Source organism: Nerophis lumbriciformis, linkage group LG11, assembly GCF_033978685.3.
Source record: "Nerophis lumbriciformis linkage group LG11, RoL_Nlum_v2.1, whole genome shotgun sequence".
In the NCBI taxonomy this organism is placed as follows: domain Eukaryota; kingdom Metazoa; phylum Chordata; class Actinopteri; order Syngnathiformes; family Syngnathidae; genus Nerophis; species Nerophis lumbriciformis.
Genome location: NC_084558.2, coordinates 50466841 through 50481642, shown reverse-complemented (window position 1 = coordinate 50481642; position 14802 = coordinate 50466841). Strand labels below are relative to the sequence as shown.

The 14802-nt window shown below is 30.0% G+C and overlaps 1 protein-coding gene across 1 annotated transcript in view; it reads right to left on the bottom strand.

Annotated features, from left to right (window-relative positions):
- Nucleotides 1-539: 539 nt before the first annotated feature.
- Nucleotides 540-14802, bottom strand: part of LOC133610271 (tenascin-like) — a 225038-nt gene continuing 210775 nt past the window's right edge. Inside the window, exons 24-25 of the mRNA XM_072914169.1 lie at nucleotides 908-1071; nucleotides 540-836 (exon numbers count right to left, since the gene is read on the bottom strand). Of these exons, the coding sequence (XP_072770270.1) occupies nucleotides 738-836; nucleotides 908-1071 (263 nt within the window). The 3' untranslated portion in view covers nucleotides 540-737. The remainder of the gene's footprint in view (nucleotides 837-907; nucleotides 1072-14802) is intronic.

The window sequence follows — 14802 nt, the reverse complement described above, 5'->3', positions numbered from 1 at the left end:
CGCCACAGTAGAGGCTGGGGTTACGTTATGCATCCTGTAGTTGCGAGACCTGTTGTGGCTCAATATCGGTCCATATATAAGGCGCACCGGATTATAAGGCGCACTGTCAGCTTTTGAGAAAATTGGAGATTTTTAGGTGCGCCTTATAGTGCGGAAAATACGGTGTGTGCATATATATATATATATATATACACATATATATATATACCCCCCCAGCGGGCCTTTTGAATATCTCCCTAATTCTGAGGTCTCAAGGTTGGCAAGTATGGTGAGACGGGCCTCAACGTTCAAATCCAGCCTGAAAACACTTTTAATTGTGCATGTGACAACTCAAAAGTATTTTATCTACACTCTCATTGATTTTAATTATGATTGTCTTTATAACTTTAATTGGGATTGTTTTTCAAAATCTCTTTGAATAGCCTTGAGCACAAATTGTGCTCGATATACACTTGCCTTTCATAATGTTGCGTTTGTATAAAGTGGGAGACATCGCCACCTGCTGGCTGCAAACGAAAGTGACCCAAGCACTGTTTTTGTTTTCAAGCAAACAATATTTATTTGTATCGGCAGTTACGTCTCCTGTGACAATAAGAACAATTTGAATATGACTTAAATCACCATAAAGTTGATAAAAATGTTTTTTTTTGTGTGACAAATTCGCGCCTTCGAAGTGTGTCCAAATGTGTCGTCAGGTCGCTAGCTCAGCCGTCCTCCTCTCTTTTTATTATTTTGTTTTACCTGCTCTGGAAACTCCCGAAGTCGGCCGGCCGCATTTTCATCTCGGCGAACTGGATGGAGGTTTCGTGCCCCTTCCAGTGGAACCAGTTGACGCCCTGCGGAGGAGCGGACGTCAGCCGCCGCCTGGACGGGGAGGTGGAGGGGGGTTGGGCGGGGGTCTACGTACCTTGCTGTGGCTGGTGTCGCCATGTTTGCCCATCAGGTTGACGCGGTGGCAGTTTTTGTACCAGAAGGCTCCTTTGTAGGACAGCGCGCAGTTGGTGACGGCGATGTCGTTGTCGTTGTCGTAGGTGGAGAAGGGGCGGCCCTGGTGGTACGTCATGGAGTCGCCTGGCGGTCAAGAAGCGTTCACATTTAGGGGGAAAGTGGTCAAAAGGCTTCGTAAGACGTGTGTAACAAAGTTTTATCATCACACAAACACTTTTAGATGAATAACTTATTAATTAGTGCACTCTAAGCTTAATAATACACTTATTGTCTTTCCCCTGCTTTTCATTCCCGCTCTTTCTTCTTCCCGCTCTTTCTTCTTTCACTTCCGGGTGTCCAACACCAACACATGTCATCATATCCTGTGTCCCCCGCCCTTAAGTTCCCCCTTACAATGGTTCCGGTGTTGTCATGTGACCTGATTAATCGATACATGACAGATGGCGCTCCAAGCAAAGTTTTTAATACATTAATGTCGATTTTTAAAAATAAAACCTACATTTTCTAATTGGTTTGATAGTTCAAAATGATCAATTAAATCTTGGAAAACGATTAAAAGTAAAAAAAAAAGCCCTTAAAGTGCACTCTAAACGTAATAATATATCAAGATAGCTTATTGTCTTTTCCCTGCCTTTAATTCCCGCTCTTTCTTCTTCCACTTCTGGGTGTCCAACACCCAACACATGTCATCATATCCTGTGCCCCCCGCCTTTAAGTTCCCCTTACAATGGTTCCAGTATTAAAAGTTAAAGTTAAAGTACCAATGATTGTCACACACACACTAGGTGTGGCGAAATTATTCTCTGCATTTGACCCATCACCCTTGATCACCCCCTGGGAGGTGAGGGGAGCAGTGGGCAGCAGCGGTGGCTGCGCCCGGGAATCATTTTGGTGATTTAACCCCCAATTCCAACCCTTGATGCTGAGTGCCAAGCAGGGAGGTAATGGGTCCCATTTTTAAAGTCTTTGGTATGACTCGGCCGGGATTTGAACTCCCAACCTACCGATCTCAGGACGGACACTCTAACCACTAGGCCACTGAGTAGGTCCATTGGCCATGGTCTATTGTCCTGTGACCTGAGTAAGCAATACATGCATACTTGCCAACCCTCCCGGATTTTCCGGGAGACTCCCGAAATTCAGCGCCTCTCCCGAAAACCTCCCGGGACAAATGTTCTCCCGAAAATCTCCCGAAATTCAGGCGGAGCTGGAGGCCACGCCCCCTCCAGCTCCATGCGGACCTGAGTGACGTGTTGACAGCCTGTTCACAACATTGCCGTAAACAGCAATGTTGTGACACTTTTAAACAGGACAATACTGCCATCTACTGTACATGCATATGTGACCCACCCATAATGTGTCACATGTTTGTGTTGATTTATTTATTTTATTTTGTGGTTTGAATTCGTTTTTGGAGCTGTCATTCCATATTTATCAGTATTCACATTGGTCAGTAGGGGGCAGTAGGGCGTTTCTTCCCAATTGAATGCTATCACCTGCAGACCGGAAGTGTCTTGTCATTCTGATGAGAGCGACCAGTCTGTGAACAACTGAAACGTCCTGTGTGCTTTTTCCTCCTGTATAACAGGTTAGTTTTGGTGAATGAACTCACTGAATAATATCCATGTGATCTTTATAAGTTTAAGTACACATTCTGATGGTGGAGCCTAACTCTAAAGTGTTTGTGAGTTGTAGTTTGTATTTGTGAATGAATCCAGTGCGCAGCTGCAGTAATCAATACAAAAAGGCGACGTGAGTGCGCAATGTTTATATAGGAACTTCTGATCCTAATTCAGACTCCCAAATTAGAGCTCCCGTTTTCTTATTGATTTTATAATGCATATTTGTATAATGTGTGTGTTCTGAAATAGTGACAGAGAATAGAACAAGGATGGCCAATTCAACCCTTAACTCAACAATGAGTAGATGAGTGTTATGTGTGTGTATATGTGTAAGTAAATGAACACTGAAATTCAAGTATTTCTTTATATATATATATATATATATATATATATACACACACATATATATATATATATATATATGTAATAAAAAAAAAAAAATATATATATATATATAGCTATAATTCACTGAAAGTCAAGTATTTCTTATATATATATATATATATATATATATATATATATATATATATATATATATATATATATATATATATATATATATATATATATATATATGTATATATATATATATATATATATATATATATATATATATATATATATATATATCTTAACCATGCCCCCAACCACGCCCCCGCCCCACCCCCCGACCACCCCCCACCTCCCGAAATCGGAGGTCTCAAGGTTGGCAAGTATGAATACATGACAGATGGCGCTCCAAGCTAAAAAAAAAAAAATGTATACATAAATATCGATTCCTGAAAGTAAAACCTACATTTTCTAATTGGCTTAATGGTTTGAAATTATCAATTAAATCTTGGAAAATTATTAAAAGTAAAAAAGGCCTTAAATTGATATATTTATTGAAAACATTTAAAGTGATTTAGTTAGCCCTTTTTGTTATGTTTGAATTTTGTATTTTATCATATTGTTTATTATTATTTTAATACTCTATTTTGTATTTGCTTTAATTTTCTTTCATTTCCATATTTTGTGTTATGTTATGTCATGTTATTTTCATTTATTATGCGCACCCCCAACCAACTGAAAGACAGTATTTGCTCAACCTGATGGATGTTTGAAATTGTTGAGATATTTTGTAAGTGCCTTGGTGTTTTGTGTGCATTGGGAATATATGTTTGTATGTGCACTGTTTAATTAAAAAAAAAAAAAAAAAAAAAAAAAAACGAAATTTTTTTGAAAACAAACCTTAAAAAACAAACAAAAAAAAACCAACATGACAGATGGTCATCTTTTTTAACCCATCGTGCTCAAACCTGACACACGTGTTTCTTAATCGGTTCTGCAAACACTCATAAGTTACAGTGGCTGATTATTTAGTGTGTGGAGGAATTTGAAGTCACTAAAAATAAGAGTTAAACCTTGGAGGATTCCCTTAAATCTTGTACAGTAGGTGTTTTTTTTTTATTTAAAATTTTTTTTTTTTACTGTGACTTGTTAACACACCTGACTTCAAAAATAATGTGGAAAAAACAGCAACTAGCCCCGCCCCCTGAGCCCCACAAAATAAACAACTTTTTTTTTAAATATATAGACTTAGACTTAGACTTCCTTTTTATTATCATTCAAATGTGAACTTTACAGCACAGATAAGAACGAAATTTCGTTACATAAGCTCATGGTAGTGCAGGATAAAAAAGCAATAAGGTGCATAAATAAATAAATAAATATATATAAATAATGTATATAATATATATATCAAATAAATAAATATATATAAAATTATATAAATAAATAAATAGATTACTGTACAGATAAATATATTGCACTTTTTCCACATGCGTCCACGTTTATGGATGCATGTTATATTGTCTTTTTTATTCCAGATTGATGACTGTGCTCGAACATTACAACTTTTTCTAAAACTTAAAAAAAACTCAATGAATACAATTTTATTTACCGTACCTGTATATTATGCCTCAGTTCCTAAATAACATTTTTCAAACATCAGCTTTTGTGTTCTTAAAAGTGTACAACTTTGTTCTCACATAATTATTATTTTTAATTAAATTACAGTGCATCTGTAAAATATTCACAGCGCTTTTTTTTTATTTTTATTTTTTTACATTTAATTATGTTACAGATTTATTCCAAACTGAAATAAATAAATTTTGTCCTCAAATACCCACACAAATACACACAATACCCCAAAATATTTTTCTTTTTTAATTTTGCATATGTATTTGTCTTCATTTTTTTTTTTAAATAGAAATAAATACTAATAATAGCAAGTTATCCATCAAATTGTGCAATGTAAAAGTAGCAATAGATTTCATGGTCAAATTATGAAATTGACTGTGGTTCTTACAGCATTTTTCTCGAAATGAAAAAAAATGTACTTTTTTTTACTGTAATAAACTGTGGTGTCGTTTTGGCATTTACAGTAATACACCGAAAAAATCTACACTTGTTGATTTGTGGTAAAAAAAACAAAACAAACAAAAAACTGGCAGCTCAGGTGCTAAAATTTTACTGTAAAATTGCAGTTTTTTTTAGTTACAGTAAAATTCAGCTGCCTTTGTTTTTACCAAAAAAACAGCAGTACTGTATTTCCATTTAAAGTAATATACACTACATTTTGAGGTGAAATTATTGCAACTTACCATATTTTTTATACATTTTAAAATGCATAGAAAAATGGTGTAATAATAGTTTTCACTGTTAGACGCAACCCTCTGGGGCCAAACATATTCACAACACTTTAAAAAAAATTTTTTTACATTTTATTATGTTACAGCTTTATTCCAAACTGAAATAAATACATTTTGTCCTCAAAGTTCTACACACAATACCCCAAAAATATTTGTCTTTTTTAATTTTGCAAATGGATTTGTATTAATTTTTTTTAAATATAAATAAATACTACTAATAAGCAAGTTATCCATCAAATTGTGCAATGTAAAAGTAGCAATAGATTTCATGATCAAATTATGAAATTTACTGTGGTTTTTACAGCATTTATCTCGAAATGAAAAAAACGGTACTTTTTTTTACTGTAATAAACTGTGGTGCCGTTTTGGCATTTACAGTAATACAACAAAAAATCTACAGTTGTTGATTTGCAGTAAAAAAACAAAACAAAAAAAACTGTCAGCTCAGGTGCCAACATTTTACTGTAAAATTGCAGTTTTTTAAATTTACAGTAAAATTCAGCTGCCTTTTTTTTACCATAAAAACAGCAGTACTGTTTTTCCATTTACAGTAATATACACTACATTTTGAGGCAAAATTATTGCAACTTACCATATTTTTTTTAACATTTTAAAATGCATAGAAAAATGGTGTAATAATAGTTTTCACTGTTAGAAGCGGCCCTCTGGGGCCAAACATATTCACAGCGCTTTTTAATTATTTTTTTTACATTTTATTATGTTACAGCTTTATTCCAAACTGAAATAAATACATTTTGTCCTCAACGTTCTACACACAATACCCCAAAATATTTTTATTTTTTAATTTTGCATATGTATTTGTCTTAATTTTTTTTTAAATAGAAATAAATACTAATAATAGCAAGTTATCCATCAAATTCTGCAATGTAAAAGTAGCAATAGATTTCATGGTCAAATTATGAAATTTACTGTGTTTTTTGCAGGATTTTTCTCAAAATGAAAAAAACTGTACTTTTTTTTACTGTAATAAACTGTGGTGTCGTTTTGGCTTACAGTAATACACCGAAAAATCTACACTTGTTGATTTGCGGTAAAAAAACAAACAAAAAAAACCTGGCAGCTCAGGTGCCAACATTTTACTGTAAAATTGCAGTTTTTTTTAATTTACAGTAAAATTCAACTGCCTTTTTTACCATAAAAACAGCAGTACTGTTTTTCCATTTAAAGTAATATACACTACATTTTGAGGCGAAATTATTGCAACTTACCATATTTTTTATACATTTTAAAATGCATAGAAAAATGGTGTAATAATAGTTTTCACTGTTAAAAACGGCCCTCTGGGGCCAAACATATTCACAACACTTTAAAAAAAATTTTTTTTACATTTTATTATTTTACAGCTTTATTCCAAACTGAAATAAATACATTTTGTCCTCAAAGTTCTACACACAATACCCCAAAATATTTGTCTTTTTTAATTTTGCAAATGTATTTGTATTAATTTTTAAAAATATATAAATAAATACTACTAATAGCAAGTTATCCATCAAATTGTGCAATGTAAAAGTAGCAATAGATTTCATTGTCAAATTATGAAATTTACTGTGGTTTTTACAGCATTTATCTCAAAATGAAAAAAAAGTACTTTTTTTTACTGTAATAAACTGTGGTGTCGTTTTGGCATTTACAGTAATACACTTAAAAATCTACACATGTTGATTTGCGGTAAAAAAAAAAAAAAAAAAAAAACCTGGCAGCTCAGGTGCCAAAATGTTACTGTAAAATTGCAGTTTCTTTTATTTACAGTAAAATTCAGCTGCCTTTTTTTTACCATAAAAACAGCAGTACTGTTTTTCCATTTAAAGTAATATACACTACATTTTGAGGCGAAATTATTGCAACTTACCATATTTTTTTAACATTTTAAAATGCATAGAAAAATGGTGTAATAATAGTTTTGACTGTTAAAAACGGCCCTCTGGGGCCAAACATATTCACAACAATTTTAAATTTATTTATTTTTACATTTTATTATGTTACAGCTTTATTCCAAACTGAAATAAATACATTTTGTCCTCAAAGTTCTACACACAATACCCCAAAATATTTGTCTTTTTTAATTTTGCAAATGTATTTGTATTAATTTAAAAAAAATAGAAATAAATACTACTAATAAGCAAGTTATCCATCAAATTGTGCAATGTAAAAGTAGCAATACATTTCATGGTCAAATTATGAAATTTACTGTGGTTTTTACAGCATTTTTCTCGAAATGAAAAAAACAGTACTTTTTTTTACTGAAATAATCTGTGGTGCTGTTTTGGCATTTACAGTAATACACCCAAAAATCTACACTTGTTGATTTGCGGTAAAAAAAAACAACAAAAAAAACAACTGGCAGCTCAGGTGCCAAAATTTTACTGTAAAATTGCAGTTTTTTTTTATTTACAGTAAAATTCAACTGCCTTTTTTACCATAAAAACAGCAGTACTGTTTTTCCATTTAAAGTAATATACACTACATTTTGAGGCGAAATTATTGCAACTTACCATATTTTTTTTAACATTTTAAAATGCATAGAAAAATGGTGTAATAATAGTTTTCACTGTTAGAAACGGCCTTCTGGGGCCAAACATATTCACAGCGCTTTTTAAAATTTTTTTTTACATTTTATTATGTTACAGCTTTATTCCAAACTGAAATAAATAAATTTTGTCCTCAAAGTTCTACACACAATACCCCAAAATATTTTTCTTTTTTAATTTTGCATATGTATTTGTCTTCATTTTTAAAAAAAATAGAAATAAATACTAATAATAGCAAGTTATCCATCAAATTCTGCAATGTAAAAGTAGCAATAGATTTCATGGTCAAATTATGAAATTTACTGTGTTTTTTGCAGGATTTTTCTCAAAATGAAAAAAACTGTACTTTTTTTTACTGTAATAAACTGTGGTGTCGTTTTGGCATTTACAGTAATACACCAAAAAATCTACACATGTTGATTTGCGGTAAAACAACAAAAAACAACAACTGGCAGCTCAGGTGCCAACATTTTACTGTAAAATTGCAATTTAATTTACAGTAAAATTCAACTGCCTTTTTTACCATAAAAACAGCAGTACTGTATTTCCATTTAAAGTAATATACACTACATTTTGAGGTGAAATTATTGCAACTTACCATATTTTTTATACATTTTAAAATGCATAGAAAAATGGTGTAATAATAGTTTTCACTGTTAGACGCAACCCTCTGGGGCCAAACATATTCACAACACTTTAAAAAAAATTTTTTTACATTTTATTATGTTACAGCTTTATTCCAAACTGAAATAAATACATTTTGTCCTCAAAGTTCTACACACAATACCCCAAAATATTTGTCTTTTTTAATTTTGCAAATGTATTTGTATTAATTTTTTTTAAATATAAATAAATACTACTAATAAGCAAGTTATCCATCAAATTGTGCAATGTAAAAGTAGCAATAGATTTCATGATCAAATTATGAAATTGACTGTGGTTTTTACAGCATTTATCTCGAAATGAAAAAAAAAAAGTACTTTTTTTTTACTGTAATAAACTGTGGTGTTGTTTTGGCATTTACAGTAATACACCGAAAAATCTACACTTGTTGATTTGCGGTAAAAAAAAACACACAAAAAAAACAACTGGCAGCTCAGGTGCCAAAAGTTTACTGTAAAATTGCAGTTTTTTTTTTATTTACAGTAAAATTCAACTGTCTTTTTTACCATAAAAACAGCAGTACTGTTTTTTCCATTTACAGTAATATACACTACATTTTGAGGTGAAATTATTGCAACTTACCATATTTTTTATACATTTTAAAATGCATAGAAAAATGGTGTAATAATAGTTTTCACTGTTAAAAACGGCTCTCTGGGGCCAAACATATTCACAACACTTTTAAATGTATTTTTTTACATTTCATTATGTTACAGCTTTATTCCAAACTGAAATAAATACATTTTGTCCTCAAAGTTCTACACAAAATACCCCAAAATATTTGTATTTTTTAATTTTGCAAATGTATTTGTATTAATTTTTTTTAAAATATAAATAAATACTACTAATAAGCAAGTTATCCATCAAATTGTGCAATGTAAAAGGAGCAATAGATTTCATGATCAAATTATGAAATTGACTGTGGTTTTTACAGCATTTATCTCAAAATGAAAAAAAAGTACTTTTTTTTTTACTGTAATAAACTGTGGTGTCGTTTTGGCATTTACAGTAATCCAACAAAAAATCTACACTTGTTAATTTATGGTAAAAAACAAAACAAAAAAACCTGTCAATTTTACTGTAAATTGCCGTTTTTTAAATTTACAGTAAAATTCAACTGCCTTTTTTTTTTTTTTTACCATAAAAACAGCAGTACTGTTTTTCCATTTAAAGTAATATACACTACATTTTGAGGTGAAATTATTGCAACTTACCATATTTTTTATACATTTTAAAATGCATAGAAAAATGGTGTAATAATAGTTTTCACTGTTAGAAGCGGCCCTCTGGGGCCAAACATATTCACAGCACTTTTAAATTTATTTTTTTTACATTTTATTATGTTACAGCTTTATTCCAAACTGAAATAAATACATTTTGTCCTCAAAGTTCTACACACAATACCCCAAAATATTTGTCTTTTTTAATTTTGCATATGTATTTGTCTTCATTTAAAAAAAAATAGAAATAAATACTAATAATAGCAAGTTATCCATCAAATTGTGCAATGTAAAAGTAGCAATAGATTTCATGGTCAAATTATGAAATTTACTGTGTTTTTTGCAGGATTTTTCTCAAAATGAAAAAACTGTACTTTTTTTTACTGTAATAAACTGTGGTGTCGTTTTGGCTTACAGTAATACACCGAAAAATCTACACTTGTTGATTTGCGGTAAAAAAACAAACAAAAAAAACCTGGCAGCTCAGGTGCCAAAATTTTACTGTAAAAATTCATTTTTTTTTATTTACAGTAAAATTCAGCTGCCTTTTTTTTACCATAAAAACAGCAGTACTGTTTTTCCATTTACAGTAATATACACTACATTTTGAGGTGAAATTATTGCAACTTACCATATTTTTTATACATTTTAAAATGCATAGAAAAATGGTGTAATAATAGTTTTCACTGTTAGAAGCGGCCCTCTGGGGCCAAACATATTCACAGCGCTTTTTACATATTTTTTTTTTACTTTTTATTATGTTACAGCTTTATTCCAAACTGAAATAAATACATTTTGTCCTCAAAGTTCTACACACAATACCCCAAAATATTTGTCTTTTTTTAATTTTGCAAATGTATTTGTATTCATTTTTAAAAATATATAAATAAATACTACTAATAGCAAGTTATCCATCAAATTGTGCAATGTAAAAGTAGCAATAGATTTCATGATCAAATTATGAAATTGACTGTGGTTTTTACAGCATTTTTCTCGAAATGAAAAAAACTGCACTTTTTTTTTACTGTAATAAACTGTGGTGCCGTTTTGGCATTTACAGTAATACAACAAAAAATCTACACTTGTTGATTTGCGGTAAAAAAACAAACAAAAAAAACAACTGGCAGCTCAGGTGCCAAAATTTTACTGTAAAATTGCAGTTTTTTTTTTATTTACAGTAAAATTCAACTGCCTTTTTTACCATAAAAACAGCAGTACTGTTTTTCCATTTACAGTAATATACACTACATTTTGAGGTGAAATTATTGCAACTTACCATATTTTTTTAACATTTTAAAATGCATAGAAAAATGGTGTAATAATAGTTTTCACTGTTAGAAGCGGCCTTCTGGGGCCAAACATATTCACAGCGCTTTAAAATTTTTTTTTTTACATTTTATTATGTTACAGCTTTATTCCAAACTGAAATAAATACATTTTGTCCTCAAAGTTCTACACACAATACCCCAAAATATTTGTCTTTTTTAATTTTGCAAATGTATTTGTATTAATTTTTAAAAAATATAAATAAATACTACTAATAAGCAAGTTATCCATCAAATTGTGCAATGTAAAAGTAGCAATAAATTTCATGGTCAAATTATGAAATTTACTGTGGTTTTTACAGCATTTTTCTCGAAATGAAAAAAACTGTACTTTTTTTTTACTGTAATAAACTGTGGTGTCGTTTTGGCATTTACAGTAATACACCAAAAAATCTACACTTGTTGATTTGCGGTAAAAAACAAACAAAAAAAACCTGGCAGCTCAGGTGCCAAAATTTTACTTGTTTTTCCATTTACAGTAATATACACTACATTTTGAAGCGAAATTATTGCAATTTAACATGTTTTTTTTAACATTTTAGTTTTTTAAAAAATCTACTAATAAAATGCATAGAAAAATGGTGTAATAATAGTTTTCACTGTTAGAATCGGCCCTCTGGGGCCAAACATATTTTTAAATTTTTTTTTTTTTTTACATTTTATTATGTTACAGCTTTATTCCAAACTGAAATAAATACATTTTGTCCTCAAAGTTCTACACACAATACCCCAAAATATTTGTCTTTTTTAATTTTGCATATGTATTTGTCTTCATTTTAAAAAAAATAGAAATAAATACTAATAATAGCAAGTTATCCATCAAATTGTGCAATGTAAAAGTAGCAATAGATTTCATGGTCAAATTATGAAATTTACTGTGTTTTTTGCAGGATTTTTCTCAAAATGAAAAAACTGTACTTTTTTTTACTGTAATAAACTGTGGTGTCGTTTTGGCTTACAGTAATACACCGAAAAATCTACACTTGTTGATTTGCGGTAAAAAAACAAACAAAAAAAACCTGGCAGCTCAGGTGCCAAAATTTTACTGTAAAAATTCATTTTTTTTTATTTACAGTAAAATTCAGCTGCCTTTTTTTTACCATAAAAACAGCAGTACTGTTTTTCCATTTACAGTAATATACACTACATTTTGAGGTGAAATTATTGCAACTTACCATATTTTTTATACATTTTAAAATGCATAGAAAAATGGTGTAATAATAGTTTTCACTGTTAGAAGCGGCCCTCTGGGGCCAAACATATTCACAGCGCTTTTTACATATTTTTTTTTTACTTTTTATTATGTTACAGCTTTATTCCAAACTGAAATAAATACATTTTGTCCTCAAAGTTCTACACACAATACCCCAAAATATTTGTCTTTTTTAATTTTGCAAATGTGTTTGTATTAATTTTTTAAAAATATAAATAAATACTACTAATAGCAAGTTATCCATCAAATTGTGCAATGTAAAAGTAGCAATAGATTTCATGGTCAAATTATGAAATTTACTGTGGTTTTTACAGCATTTATCTCAAAATGAAAAAAAAACTACTTTTTTTACTGTAATAAACTGTGGTGTCGTTTTGGCATTTACAGTAATACACCGAAAAATCTACACTTGTTGATTTGCGATAAAAAAACAACACAAAAAAAAAAACAACTGGCAGCTCAGGTGCCAAAATTTTACTGTAAAATTGCAGTTTTTTTTTTATTTACAGTAAAATTCAGCTGCCTTTTTTACCATAAAAACAGCAGTACTGTTTTTCCATTTACAGTAATATACACTACATTTTGAGGTGAAATTATCGCAACTTACCATATTTTTTATACATTTTAAAATGCATAGAAAAATGGTGTAATAATAGTTTTCACTGTTAGAAGCGGCCCCCTGGGGCCAAACATATTCACAACACTTTAAAAAAAAAATTTTTTACATTTTATTATGTTACAGCTTTATTCCAAACTGAAATTAATCAATTTTGTCCTCAAAGTTCTACACACAATACCCCAAAATATTTTTCTTTTTTAATTTTGCAAATACATTTGTATTAATTTTTTAAAAATATAAATAAGTACTACTAATAGCAAGTTATCCATCAAATTGTGCAATGTAAAAGGAGCAATAAATTTCATGGTCAAATTATGAAATTTACTGTGTTTTTTGCAGGATTTTTTTCAAAATGAAAAAAACTGTACTTTTTTTTACTGTAATAAACTGTGGTGTCGTTTTGGCATTTACAGTAATACACCCAAAAATCTACACTTGTTGATTTGCAGTAAAAACAAAAAAAAACTGGCAGCTCAGGTGCCAAAATGTTACTGTAAAATTGCAGGGTTTTTTTTACAGTAAAATTCAGCTGACTTTTTTTCAACCATAAAAACAGCAGTACTGTTTTTCCATTTACAGTAATATACACTACATTTTGAGGTGCAATTATTGCAACTTACCATATTTTTTATACATTTTAAAATGCATAGAAAAATGGTGTAATAATAGTTTTCACTGTTAGAAGCGGCCCTCTGGGGCCAAACATATTCACAGCGCTTTTTACATATTTTTTTTTTACTTTTTATTATGTTACAGCTTTATTCCAAACTGAAATAAATACATTTTGTCCTCAAAGTTCTACACACAATACCCCAAAATATTTGTCTTTTTTAATTTTGCAAATGTATTTGTATTCATTTTTTTAAAAATAGAAATAAATACTAATAATAGCAAGTTATCCATCAAATTGTGCAATGTAAAAGTAGCAATACATTTCATGGTCAAATTATGAAATTGACTGTGGTTTTTACAGCATTTTTCTCCAAATGAAAAAAACGGTACTTTTTTTTACTGAAATAATCTGTGGTGCTGTTTTGGCATTTACAGTAATACACCCAAAAATCTACACTTGTTGATTTGCGGTAAAAAAAAAAAAAAAAAAAAAAAAACAACTGGCAGCTCAGGTGCCAAAATTTTACTGTAAAATTGCAGTTTTTTTTAATTTACAGTAAAATTCAACTGCCTTTTTTACCATAAAAACAGCAGTACTGTTTTTCCATTTACAGTAATATACACTACATTTTGAGGCGAAATTATTGCAACTTACCATATTTTTTTAACATTTTAAAATGCATAGAAAAATGGTGTAATAATAGTTTTCACTGTTAGAAGCGGCCCTCTGGGGCCAAACATATTCACAGCGCTTTTAAAAAAATTTTTTTTTTTACATTTTATTATGTTACAGCTTTATTCCAAACTGAAATAAATACATTTTGTCCTCAAAGTTCTACACACAATATCCCAAAATATTTGTCTTTTTTAATTTTGCAAATGTATTTGTATTCATTTTTAAAAATATATAAATAAATACTACTAATAGCAAGTTATCCATCAAATTGTGCAATGTAAAAGTAGCAATACATTTCATGGTCGAATTATGGAATTTACTCTGGTTTTTACAGCATTTTTCTCGAAATGAAAAAAAAAGTACTTTTTTTACTGTAATAAACTGTGGTGCCGTTTTGGCATTTACAGTAATACAACAAAAATTCTACACTTGTTGATTTGCGGTAAAAAAACAAACAAAAAAAACCTGGCAGCTCAGGTGCCAAAATTTTACTTGTTTTTCCATTTACAGTTATATACACTACATTTTGAAGCGAAATTATTGCAATTTAACATATTTTTTTTAACATTTTAGTTTAAAAAAAAATCTACTAATAAAATGCATAGAAAAATGGTGTAATAATAGTTTTCACTGTTAGAATCGGCCCTCTGGGGCCAAACATA